At 42.4% G+C, this 16,892-nt stretch overlaps 1 protein-coding gene and 1 long non-coding RNA gene across 2 annotated transcripts in view; one reads left to right on the forward strand and one right to left on the reverse strand.

Moving 5' to 3' along the window:
* The first annotated feature begins 1,329 nt into the window (after positions 1–1,329).
* Positions 1,330–16,892, forward strand: part of tshz2 (teashirt zinc finger homeobox 2) — a 44,088-nt gene continuing 28,525 nt past the window's right edge. The window contains exon 1 of the mRNA XM_089014999.1: positions 1,330–1,871. Coding sequence (XP_088871125.1) covers positions 1,832–1,871 — 40 coding nt within the window. The 5' untranslated portion in view covers positions 1,330–1,831. The remainder of the gene's footprint in view (positions 1,872–16,892) is intronic.
* Positions 6,677–13,812, reverse strand: LOC148904161 (uncharacterized). Its single transcript, XR_016116328.1, has 3 exons — positions 13,720–13,812; positions 13,191–13,393; positions 6,677–7,033 (listed from the first exon to the last, which is right to left on the reverse strand). It is a non-coding gene; the product is annotated as an uncharacterized LOC148904161 (long non-coding RNA).

Here is a 16,892-nt window from a genome sequence, read left to right on the forward strand (position 1 = left end):
AACACACAAACGCGGCTTTATTTGATGCTTCCATCCATCAAGCGGCTGTTAATTCAATTTTCATGACATTTTTTGACACCTCCGAGGGAAACATTGCACAGTCCTTTTTTTTCTGATTGGGAATGATGGGCTTGTGCTATTCGGCGAGACAGCAAGTCCACTGGAAAAAGGATAAAAAGTTCATTCAGCCAGATCCAGGAAGGAGATTTTGACTTTTCTTGATTTCAAGTCGCAACAGATGACGACGGTTTTCGGCAGGCCACACGCTGTCCATTTTCACTCACAGTGACTTCCTCATTCAGCTTTTAAGAATACATTTAATTTCCAAGCGCCTTTCTGAACCCTCAAGGACACTTTACGATCAAAAGAACAATACACAGAACAATAAAACCATAAATAAAAGGCTGAATAATAAAATAGCTGATTATTAAAATATTGATTATTTCACCTGAGCTTCAGGCCAATCAGGTCTAAGAGGCAATTGTCTGACTATTCCCAGGTGGTTGAAATTACCTTTTGGTCTGAAAGAATTAGTCGTCTCTTTTGGATCGAGAGAAATGTGCACCTTTCTTCCATCCAAAATCCAGTCAGTTATTTCACATCTTTTGCGTCATGTCAGCTCGGCTTGATTGATGAAAACTAAATGCGCATGTCTTTTTTACAATACGCTGTAAACAGCGGCCACTAAGTCTCAAAACCCACCGTCACGTTTCGGTTTGCAAGCAACGGGTGGCAAAATGCGGCCAGTCCAGTGCCAGGGGTTTTGTCGTTGTCACTCAAATTCCAGGACTCACAGAATATTGACTTTTAGGACAACATAAATATCCAATGCGGCGTAAGAAACCTTAGACTCTCTTCTTTCATCAGAAAAAAAAGAGTTAATTCCTTAATTATATGGGTCTGGAGTTATATGAGCTTGAAATGAGGGTGGCCGTCCAAAATACAATGCAATCCATACACATTGGTTTAAATAGCACTTTAACACTTGGGGGAAAAAGGGAAATGCCCCCTTGTAGAAGTGAAAAAACATTGCCAGAGGCCATGGCCGGCGCTTTATCAGCACCCAAAGAAGAAAAAACAAAACCTGAACAATTCTATGTTATGAAATGTTATGTGCGGAAGCAGCCTCTGTTCCTTTAATAAAGCGCTGCTTATCTGTTCTCACAAATGTCTCGCTGCCATCATCATCGTCATCATCATCGTCATCGTCGTCGTCGTCGTCGTCGTCGTCGTCGTCGTCGGGTCCAGCCCGGTGGAAGGAGGGAAACCGAGAAGGAGGGAGGGAGGAGTTTTCAATGTTCAGTTTCTCGCGTGGATCTCCTCCGCGCGCTGACATCGCTTCTTTGCTCCGCTCGTCCCACCCGACAGCCAACAGTGTACGCGAGCTGTGCCAAAACCATATACGTTTTTTTTTTAATTCTTCTCCGTTTGATTTGGGCCACGCGTTGAGTCCGCGGAGGGCGGAAGGGGACGCACGCGTGCGCACACGCAAAAGGCGAGCGGCGATCAGATGGACGCGAGAAAGGGAGCGCTCCGTCCCGCGTAGAAGACGGAAGAAGCCCTGATTTCTTTTTCTTTTTTCAAATAAATCATTGATATTTTTAATATATATACTATATATATATATTTGATGATTTTTGTTTTGATCTGCTTCGCGACGTAAAGCGAACTGGATTCTTGCCGGCGGCCAGATTGAGACTCACGAGCGACGTCAAGAAAATAAAGGCGACTCAAAACACACGCGCGCGCGCACTCTGATGCGCGCACGAGCGCGGCCCCGCATTGTGGTTGCACCTGGGGACGCGCGCGCGAACGGCCAACCCGCGTCACCATGCCACGCAGGAAGCAGCAGGCGCCTCGACGGGCTGCGGGTAAGAAGACGCCTTTTTCAATGTCTTCTTGCTTTCTTCTTCTTTTTGTTTTTTTTTTGATTCCGAACATTGTTCGCTTTGTTTTGCCCTCGTTGCCATAGTCACCGCCTCACCTTGACGCTTCCTTCCAGCAGCCCCCCCCTTACTACCTCCCAACAAACTTTTTTAGGCTCGGTTTCTTGCACGACCGTCTTATACACACACGCGCGCATCGTATTTCGTAAAACATTATTCATGTACTTCGATAAGGTTTTTAAAAGTAAGCGAGTCAGTGTTAGCCTATGTTTTCATTGGAACTGGAGATTTTTACAGCTTTCCCAAGAGCTCTTCTGAATGGAAGTGTGATTATAATTCCCCGATTGACCAAAAAACTAAATTATGCTCTATGAATCCATTGAATTTTGTTCATATTCTTAATTGAGCCGGTCGACAACGATCTACAATTGGTGTCATGCCCTGCACATTTTTTTTGATTGGATTATTCTGTTCAAAAATGTACCTGCACCTCAATTAGTTCTGAAATATCACCTTGCTTGCATCTGACAAGACTTTATAAAGAGCAATCATTTTGCACCGAAGATATGTTAAATGAATGGCTTTGTTGGGATAATTGAATATCTATATCTATAATAATAATAAAACCTTTCATTTATAAGCGCCTTTCAAAACTCTCAAGGTCACTTTACAGTCACACAATAAGTTTTTCTGTGGGTGAGCAGCGGCAGCCACACGCGCCAGCATTCACTCAACTCGGAAGTAAATCAAATAGATAGAGAGCGAGCTAGCGAACAGATAGCTTTTAGATAGCTAGATAGCTAATAGATAGTTAGCTAGATAGCTAGCCAGCCAGCTAGTAGATAGCTATAGACACGATGCACAATTGCTTCTTGTTAATCGTTTGTTTTATAAAGTGTGACATAACAGACATAAAATTGCCTTATTTAAAAAAAATAAAGTAATTTGTGTATGTTAATGAATGTATTTTGTTTATGGATTAATTGGATGTTTTTATTAGTTTCAATGGCAGAAGCTGATTTGATACAGAGTGAGTATTTCATGGCTTGACGGTTATTTCTGATTGGGACATAAATGCAACATTAAAAATAAATTATTCCCCTCAGTGTTTGTGGACGGGCAGCGTGGAGGGGGAATAGATGAACATCTATCAATATCTACCTACCTACCAATCTATGTATTTATCAATCTATCCATCATTCTATCTATCCATATGCCTATCTATCTTTTAAAATGAAATAAAAAAGCCAATTGATAGCCCTCCAAGAATCCATGCCTCGTGTCATGTCGTCAATGTGAAGAGATAGAAAGAAGTAAGTCACGGCTTTCGTGGCTGCACGTTGTTGAGTATCCTGCTTGTGAACTCTCTGTGAACTCTTCATCATCTAACAGACATGGACACGTTTTTGTTTTTTTTTTTTTTGCTGGTGGCGGCTGGCTGGCTGTAACGTAGGTTTATCTTCGCAATCCTTTTAGCCTTTCGGTTTGCTCAGCAGGTTCCCTAAAGGGGAACAATGAGCAACTTTCACCTCTAAGTTGCTTTTTCGGAGGATGGCGTTTTTGTCTGTTTCTTGCGTGTGAAGCTATCAGTCTTTATTATGGCTGCGGATGCTTCAAGCAGATGGCGATTCTTTCTCTGGCAAGAATAGCAGCGCTTTACTACGTGAGGAAGATACTAAGATATCAAATGCACACACACACATACACACACGCCCGCACCCATATGAGTGACCAAACAACCTCTTTTCCCCCGATGATGTTTTTTTTCACCGTACAAAATCAGAATTAATTTCCCGATGGTTATTTTCTTCCCCCTTCTTTATCTCACATTGGGTGTTCCTCAAAATGCATCAAAGATCCAATCAGTGAGCTCATCTTCATGTGCATTTGTAATCCTCGGTCATGGTTAATGAAGTCATCGTGTCAACCGTGATGGAAGCAGCAGTGATTGGCGTTGTGTCAATCGTGACTGTGGTCACTTCATCTGCGGCAGGAATGTTATGACAGCACCTCTTGGGCAAACTTCTTTTGTCGTGGCTGCTGTGTCTTTCGTGAGATGACTCGATTATAGATCATAAATTACACAACTTTAGGGGAAGATCTCTGTAAAGGCAAAAAATAATAATAATAATAATAATGTACACACATATACCACATGTCACATATGTTCGGTGGCCGTCAGGAATTTTTTCCAAAGGGATGTTTTGTTTTTCGAGATGAAAGAGGAGAGGATCAAAGCGTCCTTTTCACCAGTGGATCAATGACATCATGGTGGAATGTGCATGTCTGCTACAAGCTAAGTTTTGAAAGCAAACACGCAGCTGTAGCGTCCATTGACAAAAAGAGATTGTCTCGCATCTCCTGTCCCACGTAAATCCGCTTCATTTCCAAGTCGCGACAGTTCCACATACGCGTCGGCACATCCATCCATCCATATTCCATCAAACGGGAAAAAGGTTCAAATGAAAGTAGAGAGGTGGATATTATTGTTATTTCTTTGGGCATGTTTTAAAGGCAATGCATTTAATCATCCCCAAAAGAGACGAATCGTGAGGCATCCTATTTTTGGAGAGCAAAATACTGAATAATTTTGCTCCATTTCAACCTCTAAAGTGGCCCTTGCCTTTATTATTTGGGAGCGGGATGAGGGAACTTTTTTGACGCTCCCTAAATGCCTTTGCGAGCCCTCCAGAAGAGTTTCTTCATTGTTGAGGTAATTGTCTCCTGGCTGACAGGCGCATTCATCAGTGGCTTAATGCTCAATCCAAAGTTGGCAGGCAGAGTGTTTTCATTCTTTCCTATCCACTACATTAGGAATACTTGATCAACATGTCGGCCCGCTAATGGCTGCGAAGAGTTCACGACTGACTGATCCCTTCGTTGTCTGCAAGCCTCCTCTTCTTGAAAATGAACAGCTCTGCGCCGGTGAGATGCGGGCCGGCAGATAAACAAATTGTGCATTCATATTTCATCGGCAAGACCTGCGACGGTGACGGTGCCTTGCCGCGGTGGAATCTTCCCTCTGCCCTCCTTGTCATTTTTCCACTTTTTCCCCTCCTCCTCCTCCTGATATTCTTGAAGGCTCTTTGCAGCTGTAACTCATTTCACTTGATGACTTGACTGAGGTTACAGAGAGTGACGACAAATTGATTACCTGGCGGAGCAAGAATGGAGCGAGCGGAGACGGCGGCTGACACTCATGTTATAATAATATGTTTAATGATGTGTGCAGCGGGAACAAGGAGGATGGAAAGAAGTCCGCACAAGATGCAAAAGGAATGTCTTTTTCAGTGTGTTCATTGTTGATGTAGCGGGACCTGAAAGATGCAATGTCCTTCTTGTTGGAGAAGTCACATGCTCCTCCGGGAATTGTAGCATTTATTAAGAGGTGCATAAGGAAATGTCAGTCAGAGTATCTATACATCTATCTATACATCTATCTATCTATCTATCTATCTATCTATCTATCTATCTATCTATCTATCTATCTATCTATCTATCTATCTATCTATCTATCTATCTATCTATCTATCTATCTATCTATCTATCTATCTATCTATCTATCTATCTATCTATCTATCTATCTATCTATCTATCTATCTATCTATCTATCTATCTATCTATCTATCTATCTATCTATCTATCTATCTATCTATCTATCTATCTATCTATCTATCTGAACTTTGTACAGTATTAGAGTTTTGTTTATGGGGTTCACTTGTTTTTCCTGAATAAATGTGTATGAGTATGCTTTTAGAAGTGCAACATATGTGAAGTGCGTTGACATAGCCAACAATTTGATCATGTGTTTTGGTGATCTCAATTTCATTGTTAAAATTGCGGGCCAGCAAATCATTGTATAAATGTTTGAAGTGGGGAAAACATTTGACATTTGTAGAATTGAAGAACATCTTTCAACTGGATGAAATCTTTGCCCAATAACTAAAATGGATTGAATAATGTTTTGGGAAAGAGGTCCTCAAGTGCAATGAAGCTTTTTCACCATGAAAGGTTATCAGCCGCATGTTGTGCTTTTATTCCGTTTAATGGCGGCCTCATCGTACAGGGTTGATGTTTGAGTGAAAGGAGCCATATGTTACTGCGCGACCCGTGGGAGGATCCCTCCCTCCCTCCCTCCCTCCCTCTCACTCGCTTGTTGTTGTTGTTTTAATTTTTTACAATAGCGTTGTGCCTGTAACCCAATTTGCTGTTAACAAGATGAATTGGGGAGCAGACAAAGGCATGAAGTGTTGCAGCGCCAGCTCGTGACTGACGGCAACTTGTGGGAATGCTCTTGAACAAATTCCTCCAAAGTGCTACGCTCAGGAAATATCAAGACAGATGTTGTTGATCTGCTTGAGGTGGGAAAATCTTGTCCACTTTGAAACAGAGAGCGACGGTGCCGGACTCTGGCGGGAATGTCCATCGTAAAAGTAACATGTCAGGAAGTAAGCATTTCAGCGGAAAGAACATAAAACGCACAAACTCAGTCCGGCACCGCCATGTCTGGACAATAGCGAGATATATGTGACGGGCCTAAACTACCAGTAAGACTTTAGTTTGCTGACAAAGTTTCTTGGATAAGAAGCGAAACGTCCGACACCTTCAAAGAAGTCCAGATGACGACTGAAGAAACCTTTTCTTGGATCAACTGTATACTGCAAATGTGCAAAATTGTTTCCTAAAAAACTGTACATAGTGCAAGTATCAAGAACGTGGGGAAAGGCAAAAAAAGTCACTTAAAAGTAGAAGAGTCATGTTACTTTATTTTGAGGCTAATGTGCGGAAACTTGAATATGTTTTGAGGGGCCAAACTTTGGCCGGAGGTTCAGGAAGTTAGAAAATGATGCGGTCATTAGCGGGCATTACATCTCTCCATGTTTTTGCGTGTCAACAAATGTTTTGATCAAATGCAGTCTCCCCAGCGCGGCCCGCCGTGGTGCAGCGTTAGCAATTTCGGGCTATCCTCTCCCCCGTTGAGTTTTCTCATAAAAATGTCCTCTTCATCAGCAACTTTTTACTTTAAAATGAGGAGGGAAAAAGATCTAATGCAGCGATCTGGTGGCAGGTGCCGCTGGCGATGCTGGCTCGTCGTTTTTGCCATGTGGAGGAAGTTGTGTTTTCTGCGTGACGAGGAAGCCAGTCTCCTGTGCATGAACAGATGTTGACGTCACTTCTGAGTAGACAGACATATTGTTTGCATTTGGACCTGGACGCAGATGCTTATATTGTGTCCAAGTGAATATACAGACAGATTTTTACCTTGTTGCGTTTGCGTGAAGGCTGATGTTACCTAACCGGATGGAACAGAATTGACTTCAGCGTATGTATGCGAACGTACACACGTGTTATCATAAACACCACTTCTCTCTTGAGACATGTGCCAGTTTACAGGCAAATGTTGGATTTGATCCGGACGGCGATGCCAAAAAAGTCAAGTTGTTGGATTTTTCATCAACTCTGACAAATGGAAGACTGAAAAGTTTTGCGCAAGATGGCTAATCTGACGCTTTGTCCCGATGTGCAGGACACAGTAGCGGCGGTGGGCCTGTTATTGATTACCCGGTGCTGTCGAGTTTGTGCGTTTTATGTTCTTTCCGCTGAAAAGCTTACTTCCTCACGTGTTACTTTAACGATGAACATTCCCGCCGGAGGTCTCGTCTTTGTAATTTATGCCGAAGGCCCCGTGTCATCTCCATTTTTTTCCCCCATGCGTCGAGATTTGGGCATCTTGTACTTGTTGACCTACATGTGCAGTGTTAGGGGGCGGAGGGGGGCGCGGCGGCCATATGGAAGCCTTAAAAACAAATCATAAACAGATTAGATTCACCTGAGCGGCGGCGTACGGAAGGAAAGCTTTGGCTTTTATTCAGCAGCCCTTTCCAAGAACATGACTTAAAAAAAGTACATTTGCCTCATTTACAAAGCTACACGGACTTTTCAATGTGCGGACAATGGACTGAAAAAAAAGTAATGGAAAACATTCATCTTAAGTTATCTGATTTGCTTCTTATCAATCTTGTAATGAGCCGCAATTAAGATGAATTATGTAAATTAACCCTCGGCTGACTGCAGGAGCGATGACAACATTTTGGCTAATGCTAATGGAGTGATCAGGGATAATTGCAAAGGAAAATCATCGTCGCACGGCACACAACCTCGGGGTAGGTGAGTTGTGAGGGCATTTGTATTCAGATGATGTAGGAAATGCCTTCTTTTATCGGGCACAGTGAACACGCACAGTCTGCGGTTGAAAAATGAAAATAAATAGGAAGAAAACAAACCTTGGTACAGAACTTGTTGTTTGAAACAAACAAACAAAAATTGTTTTACATTCTGCCCACCTTTTATCTTTGGTTTAAATATTGGGGTGGTTGTGAAAGGCAAGCGTTGGCTCTACTTTCTTTTTGGGATGAAGATTTTATTGAAAAAGTCATTCAAAAGACTGTATTTTCCGGTGTATGAGGCGCACCCCAAATGAATGGTGTATTTTCAAACTTTTTCCATATATAAGGCGCACCTCAGCGTGAATGAAAAAGGTTTTCCAAATAGAATATATAAATATGGAAAAGTTTTCCAAATATAAGGCACGGCACATTATAAGGCTGGTGTTACGTGCTACTTCTACGGGGGGGAAAATGGAGTCAGTGGCTGCTGACAGTCGATCTGCTGTGGCTCAATATTACTTGACATATAAGGCGCACCGGCGTAGAAGGAGCATGGTCATCTTTTGAAGAAAATCTTAAATGTGCCTTATACACTGGAAATACAGTATGTTAAAATCTGGTAAAATGGATCGCTAGTCAAGCCATCAACAAAATGTTGACTTGTAATATTACACTTTGGTTTATATTACAGATGTAATGATAATGTTGTTGCCGTCTATTTCATGACTTATCAAGCACCCAAATTTGGTTACTGGATGTGTTTGGACTACATGGTCTCCGTTTTATTCAACACGTTCGCTAAAAAACAAAGAAACAAACAAAAGAACGTGAATGCTGCTACTTTAAAACATTCCTAAAATACAATTCCAAATGGTTAAAATCAAAACAAAAAGTATATCATTTAGTTTTCAAAATGTTTCTGTCTGAACCGTGAAATGCTGCATTAGACTTTTTAAACGTGTTGATAAAAATGTGAAAAGATTTCATTTCCTCGACTGCTTGCCGAATCGTCTTTATCTTTTGAGAACTACGTCGACAACATTCAACAAAAAAAAAAAAAAAACCTCGAAAGTATCAAAGGCAAACTTCCTTGTGATGCTGTTGAGGGATGAACATGTGAATTTTTATGTTACTTTTGAGTCCTTTAAGGACGAGCAATGTCAACGTGCCCTCCTATCGAGGGATATGATTGGTTGGTTTTGAGCCAATCAGGAGCTTTGAAAAAAAATACGCATCTGTGCCAATATTCTATTTTAAGTGATAGCTGTTTTCATCAATCATCGACTACCAATTAGCCTAAAACCTAAAGCTGGCATTAATACCGTACGTGGACTTTGGGCTCGGAAGGATGCTCAGCTCACATGTCGGCGGTAACAAAAAGCACGCGAACGGAAGATGCGCTGCCTGCAACGTTCCTGCGCCACTGTATAAAGTGCTGAACTTTGCACCTTTGGAAACTTGGTTTAGCGCCGGGCTGATGGCACTCCGACAGCTTTATGCGCCCCGTGCTTTATGAGTTGTCACGCGGTGCAATTACACACGACCTAATTTGATGAATCAAGTGGATGCTCGTCCGTCGTGGTTGACCTTGCTGGACCGCCATTTTCCATCTCCCGGTGGGGGTCAAACAGAGGTCTCGTGCATCTCTGATGAGATTTGGTAACTCGACATCGTTGCCTTCCTTTAAATGCACTTTGGGCTAAAAAGCAAATGATGGCAGAGACATTCAGCATTATTATTAAGTATCCGTGTTTGTGAACCAGTTCATCTTGAGTAATGTGAACATTGAAGTAGCACTCAGAAATGCCAGACGTTTGTTATAAATACAGAATTCATTCATTCCCGTGATAAATTACTAATTTGGATTCATCCACCGTATTGATTAATCTTCATATTGTCTTGAATGTATCATGGCCGTGTCATATGATCTGCATCTCTCTGTTGTTACCTGCTGACAACTCTCTGGTGTCAGAATGATAAGTGAAAGTGTTTTCCTGACAATTGAAGCATCAGCCGTCTTCCTCGCGACTCGTATTTGACTGCGTGTGACAATGCAGGTGAAAAATGTTGAGAGGGACCGTATCACAAACTTTCTCGTCTTTGCGATATATCATATCAGCGTGGTCTACTTGCCGTTTGTCATTTATTTTGAAAAGAAAAAGGGCTCCCGGCAATGTGCAGAATTCCACTGAGGCCAATATATAAACTGAACCCTCAAAAACAAAAATGCATAAATAAATACATTAATTAATATTCAAAACATGTTTTACTGTTTTTTTTTATCAGAAATGCAAGTAAACTGCAGGTTTGTAAAATAATGATTGAAAAAAATCTCTACCGCCATACATATGAATGACAATGCATGGTAAAATCGCCAACACCTTTTGAGGTCAAATTAAAAAACGGAAATGAGGACCAAAAATACTCTTTCGGACACGTGACACAATCTCAAATTAAAATTAAGCATTGATCAGAGTAGTGCCCTCATTTTGCTTCCTTTTCTCCAGTGTATAATAATCCACTTTAGGTACAACCTTTTTTGAACACTGAATACACTCTGTGGCCATTGTCGGAACCAAGCAGTGTTATTCTTTAGTCATTGATGTGGTCTGATTTCAGCTCTCCAACTCTCGTGGCCCGAGACCAATAAAGAAAGAAAGAAAGAAAGAAAGAAAGAAAGAAAGAAAGAAAGAAAGAAAGAAAGAAAGAAAGAAGCGAGTGCGCTATTATTATAGAGTGGCAAGGAATAGACAGAGTGTTTTGCAATCTCTGGATTGCAGGACAGCATAGCATCCAAATGAAGCCATGATTGGAGTCTAAAATGGCGCCATATTGTCGCGTTAAGCTCACGGTGCCTGAAGGTCTTTTGTGTTTGGCGGTCACCTGCCCGCCCGTGTCTTCACAACGTGCTGAGCGAGTCGGTTGAAACGACTTAATTGATAGTCATTAAACAGCGGTGACAGCTTCAGTGTCCGTGATGGATGTGCAATAATTGTGTTGTGTTCACAAGTTGATGAAGAGAAGCAACAACCGCTGACGAGCGCGTCGGGCCAGCCGGAAATATAGACAAAAAGAAGTGACATTTCACGGGAAAGGCGATGATTTTGTCAAACCTAGTGGATGAATAATTACTATTTACAGGCAAGTAAAAATCTATCATTCATAACAGATTTACGAAATGACCTCAAATTTATGTCATTTGCAATTGGAAAAATTGTTCAATATCCACAAATTCAAATCGGTCAGTTCGCACAAGACCAAGCGCCACCAAAAAGTATTGTTGTTATTCCATCTTGAACAAGATTACGGTCCACTTTACTGTCTACAAATTCACATTGTCAGCCTTTGTGCAGCGTTGCGTCATCAATCCAAAGCTGCAGTTCTGATAACTTTTCGAAACTTTGATTCATCTTAATATTACATTTGCGCATACAATAAAGTTGTCTGGTGTCAGACAAATGCCAAATGTGCTCCGCGTGTGATTTGAGTTTGATATTGGACGCCTTTGGAATTGACTGTCACGCAAATGAGCCCATGACGAACGGCGGCGTTTAGAGGAGAAAATGAATACGGTGGAAACTTTCAAAAAATTCTTTTAGACTCTCTTCAGAATGGTCCTATTCCATCAAGCTGAGCTAATTTGATAAAATAGTGTATCAATTCTCTACCTAATGTTTTACTGTGGGCTAGACTGTGAGCAGGAAAGAAAAAAAAACAAGGTTTGTGACTTTGACATTCTCAGGCGGTTACAGCGGATTAAAACCACGCCCCTCCATGACATTAAAGTGAGGAGGATTTACAATTTTATCCTGGCAATTCATTGGAATCGCACAGGGAGGTCTTTATACAGGAAGCATCTTGTTCGCCCGGCATCAAGTAAAGGCCGCCGCTGGGAAGTGTGCAGACACGTCACGCGTACGCTTCCCGTGGGCGGCCGCTGATGTCATCGCTACTATTCGCAACGCTGATTGAGCAAGAGTACAGGCCTTTTCCAGCTGCCAGCGGCCTTTTACGAGTTGCGTGAGCACAGTGGAGTCGGCTTTGACACAGCTACTTTTTTTTTTTTACCTATTTATTTCAAGGTCACTCATCTAACACAAATATGGTATTCAATAGAGAGAAAACCTGCGACAAAGCTAGCCAAATATGATTTGGATCATCAAAGTTGATACACACACAAATATGTGTGTGTGTGTGTGTGTGTGTGTGTGTGTGTTTGTGTGTGTGGTGTGTGTGTTTGCATTTTTCATTTGGCCAATGGATTCTTCATTCTATGAGCAGGCATCTTTTTAGCATTTGGGTGTGAGTCATTATGAAGTATGGGTAATCTGTACAATTTTCCTTTTTGTGTACCGTATTTTCCGGTGTTTAAGGTGCGCCCCAAATGAATGATGTATTTTCAAACTTTTTCCATATACAGTAAAGTCTCGTTATATCGATATTCAAGGGAGTCCGAAAAAATATCGATATAACCGGGACTATCGATATATCCGACCCTGTTTGCATGTAATTTTCTCCATGCGTGCATAGAAATAGTATCGATATAACCGGGACTATCGATATATCCGATATCGATATAACGAGACTTTACTGTATATAAGGTGGACCGACCGGTCTATAAGGCATACCTTCAATGAATGCTTTTTTTTTCTAAATATAATATATAAATAAGTTTTCAAAATATAAGGCACACCACATTATTAGGCGCTACAGTAGAGGTTGGTTTTATGCACTACTTCTTCTTTGGGGGGAAAATGGAGTCGGTGGCTGCTGACAGTATTTGCAAGACCTGTTGTGGCTCAATATGATTTCACATATAAGGCGCACCGGCGTATAAAGCGCAGGGTATTTTTTGAAGAAAATCAATGCTTTTGTGTGCCCCTTATACTGGAAAATACAGTATTTATTTTGAGTGCTCATCCATTTAAATGTATGTCAATTCTAGATGGATTTTGCCTTTTCGCAGGCTGGCCTGGTCATTTTCTCCCGTGAATAGTCAATGTCGACTGCTTTCATTTGCTATTTTATGCATTAATCGGCTGAATATGGTTTGGGCCAGGTCATGTAATGAACGTCTGACGGATTCCCGGCGGTCCACGTGAGCGTGCGCGGGTGGGTGAATTTGGCAATGACCCACCGGAAAAGTTGATTGTACTGTCCAGTCATTTCCTGGAAGGATCTCATCAGCCCCTCAAATGCCTGAGGACGTCCGTATTCATTTCCTTCTCTGATTTGGCCGAAATGATGAAAAGCCGCCTCGGCTCCCGCCCCCGCCAATCTTCTTTCCCGCCAAAGGTCGCCTGCATTTCAATTGGCGGTGGAACCTCCAGACGGCCCGGCCTGCGAAAACACGAGCTGCTCAGCTGCAGCGGTGAGGAAAATAGACGCTTACTGTTTCGATTGTCTGCGCTCCGTTGATAAACACCGCTGTTGCAGTTAAGTCGGCGGCGCACGTGACTGCTTCTGCTGCTTCTCCTAGCAGCCCACCCCATAAAACAAATATGGCAGTCGGTGTCAAGTCACGGGGGCGGGGCCATATCACACGCAGGGACATAACTGCACTGTGGCTGTTTACGCTTCGGCCTAAGACGCCAACTGAATGTTCATCAAAATAACACACGCTCGTAACTCAAGTCTGTACTTATCGGTCGTGTTTGATGACGCACCTCAGGTAGTCGATTCGCTACGCCACGCAGCAGTCAGGGTGTGGACGCTCGGCCCCTGTTGTCACAGCAACAGCAAACAACACAGGAGTACACAAAGGGAAGCTCCCGTCGTAGGAGTGGATCATCTCCACCGTAGAGTGGATAAAGAACGGGGGGGGGGGGGGGCGTGAATGGCGAAGGCTTTGCAAGCATCCGGCGGTGATTGATGATTCACTTTGTTCATTTACGTGGCATTACAATTATATTCTTAGGACTATTTATATCTATTCAATAGGCCTAATCAATCCATACCACCTTTTAGCTACCCGTGGGTCGAATGAGCAGTTGTCATGCTAACAGTTGGTACTGTTTTGTCATATGCAAAACTGAACCCAGATGACGGTTGGCTTGAGAGGTGTCTGGTGCAGATTTCCGTCCCTCGGAACCTTCTGTAGCCATTGTTGGCCCGAGAATCTGGGCCACGTGTGATAACAGCATTATCCTTTTGTGCTGTAAGCCGGTGGAGGCTGAAGCTTCCCTTTAAAAAGGACAAGCCTGTTTTCTAAAGCAGTCTACACACATCGAGATATTTAGCGTCTCAACCGACTTAGAAGATGTGAGCGACCACGCAAAAGACAGCAAGTACTCTATCGTGCCTTTTGTTGGTTGTTTTGGTTTGAAATGACCAACGCAGCACAGCCCATTTCACCACATCTCCGCCGACAATCGCATTGATGTCTGTGCTGACACAATGACGTTACTGCTTCATAATGCTTCCCATTTGGCAGATTGGACTTCCAAGTTAGTGCCGCTCGAGGTTTGGATTAGGGGCTCTGGCCTTTCTGTGTGGAGTTTGCATGTTCTCCCCATGCCTGCGTGGGTTTTTTCCGGGTTTAATGGTTTCCGCGCTCACATTCCAAAACATGCACATCAGGTTTCATTCATTTGCTGTTAGCCGTTAGTTACCACGTTTTTAAATACTTCTCATTTTTATTTATATATTTATTTATTTACTTGTTAGTTTTGGTTTAGCGATGTTTTCATCAACTATAGCATTGGTGTATGCACTCTATTATATGCCCCAAACATCCCAATGATGATCATATCATAAAACACACATTGTCATGACTCCAGTTAAAATATGCTCGCTCATGTGCTAATATTGTGTTAATAATAACAAATAGCACGTGTGCCATTGCATTTTGTTAGAGGAAAATACCAATTTTTAAGATGGTCAGTAACACTTTGGGCACTCCTCCGGGATGCCATCCACCTAAATGTAAACAACTGACGTGACAGGCCAAAAGTACAAAATAATCCACCCCCAATCCTATCGTAGACACACGCATACATAAACATATATTTTTAATGATCTAAAAAATATTAACGCATTGATGTTTTGAATGCTTCAAAGGGCTAAAAGTGGATAAAATGGAAACAAAAAGACCGATTTTGTCCTAGTCTATGATAGACAATCCTGCCCGGTTTTTAAAGCTTCAAGCAAGAGTTGTTCCATTGAAAGACTAAAGTGACAATTTTGTAGCATATTTTCTGAATTTGAGGCTGACAGATGAGAGCGGTGTATCACATGTTGGTATCACATTGAATTACGTGAGCAAGTCAAACTTCCATTTTAATTGGCAGATGCTAGCACAATGGCCATTAGTGCCGTGCATTTCTATTTTGCTGAAGGAGTACTGAGCACATAGAAAAGTTGAGACGGGAGGGGGGAGGAGTTCTAAGCCGTGATCACTTCTGGGTCTGGTCATTACCGACCCACTTTGATTGAAGCTCCGTGAATGACACAGGCTTCGGCCTCCGTCACTGGGATGAGTCAAATGTTCCATACGCTCACATTTCTGCACAAAAAGAGAACGTGACACACCTAAGCCTTTCATTGTGATCAAGTGGCAAAACATGGGATTGTTAACTTGCAATCCATGCTGCTTTTGCTTTGTAGGGCGTGAGTTTGATCGTCAAAAAGCTTTGTTGTTGTGACAAAGAGAAAATGCGCAATGAATCCATTCGTGCCTTGAGATTTTTGGGGCGCCGCCTCATATTGTACACTCTGTTTCGGGTAAGGTTTTTAATTTGCTCTTGTGTTTCATTTGTCATGGCATTTTGTTCTCTGTCAAAATAATTCAAGTCGCTTTTCAAGAAGATGCTACCCACGTTTTTCACGGGTTTTCAAAACAATTGGCATCGACGCACACCGACAAATCATTGCCAGGCCACCACTTGGCAATGCCGCTTCATTGGATACTCTTCAATGATGAATACTACATCAACCGGTAGGAAAGTACTGACGTTGACACATTTGCGTTGAGGCTGAGCTCAGGCTCCACCATCTTGCTGGACAAAATATAAACAAACCGACATGATTGCAAAGGTTCTATGCATTTCAAAGGCCCATTTGAGAGTTTAGCTACATATTACTTTGCCGAGCTTGCATTGTAACCTTCAAACGATAGGAACAAATTGAAAGCAGGACAGAGTCCTGGTGGGGAGACAATCATGCTGCCTCCTCATACTTTTGATCCTGGTCTTCGTCTTCGCCTTTCCAGGAGAGCCACTCATCATTTGAAGTGACTTTGGGAACGACTAGCACCAGCACAATACTTGCAACCATTTTCGGATCATATGGTGGACATTTTCCAGCAAAGCAATCATTGATAGTGAGGTTCGGAGTCCGACCTGGGAAGCTGAGCGGGTCACAAACAACGGGGATGGATTTCGAGGCTGGAAATGAGGAGGAGATGAACTACACAGCTTCGGTCCACAGTATATCACAAAACATGTGTGAGTGTATGTGTGTATGTGTGAGAGAGAAAGAGAGAGAACTCCACACATAAATATCCAGCCCAGCCGCCCTCCCCCCTTCCAAATGGGGCCTCTCTGATAGTCATGGCGAAAGGATGTCGCTGTCCGGATGATTGAGTGCTGCTGATCCCGGCCGTGGACACATCTTGCCGCTATGAGCCCCAGAGGCGGGCCGCCGTTATTTGCTGGCCTGAGACGGCGGGCGGGCGGGGGGGGGTATTTCCTGTTGTTGAACATAGTGCTTGAATCATAAATGTTATTCAATAGATTATATAACACTAATAAGCATAATTATGATTATGTTCTATCATGATAACAACAATAACACTATTATTGTAATTACCATAATTACAATTATAATTACCGTATTTTCC

This window comes from Hippocampus bargibanti, linkage group LG01 (genome assembly GCF_051943395.1).
Source record: "Hippocampus bargibanti isolate YZ-2025 linkage group LG01, ASM5194339v1, whole genome shotgun sequence".
Classification (NCBI taxonomy): domain Eukaryota; kingdom Metazoa; phylum Chordata; class Actinopteri; order Syngnathiformes; family Syngnathidae; genus Hippocampus; species Hippocampus bargibanti.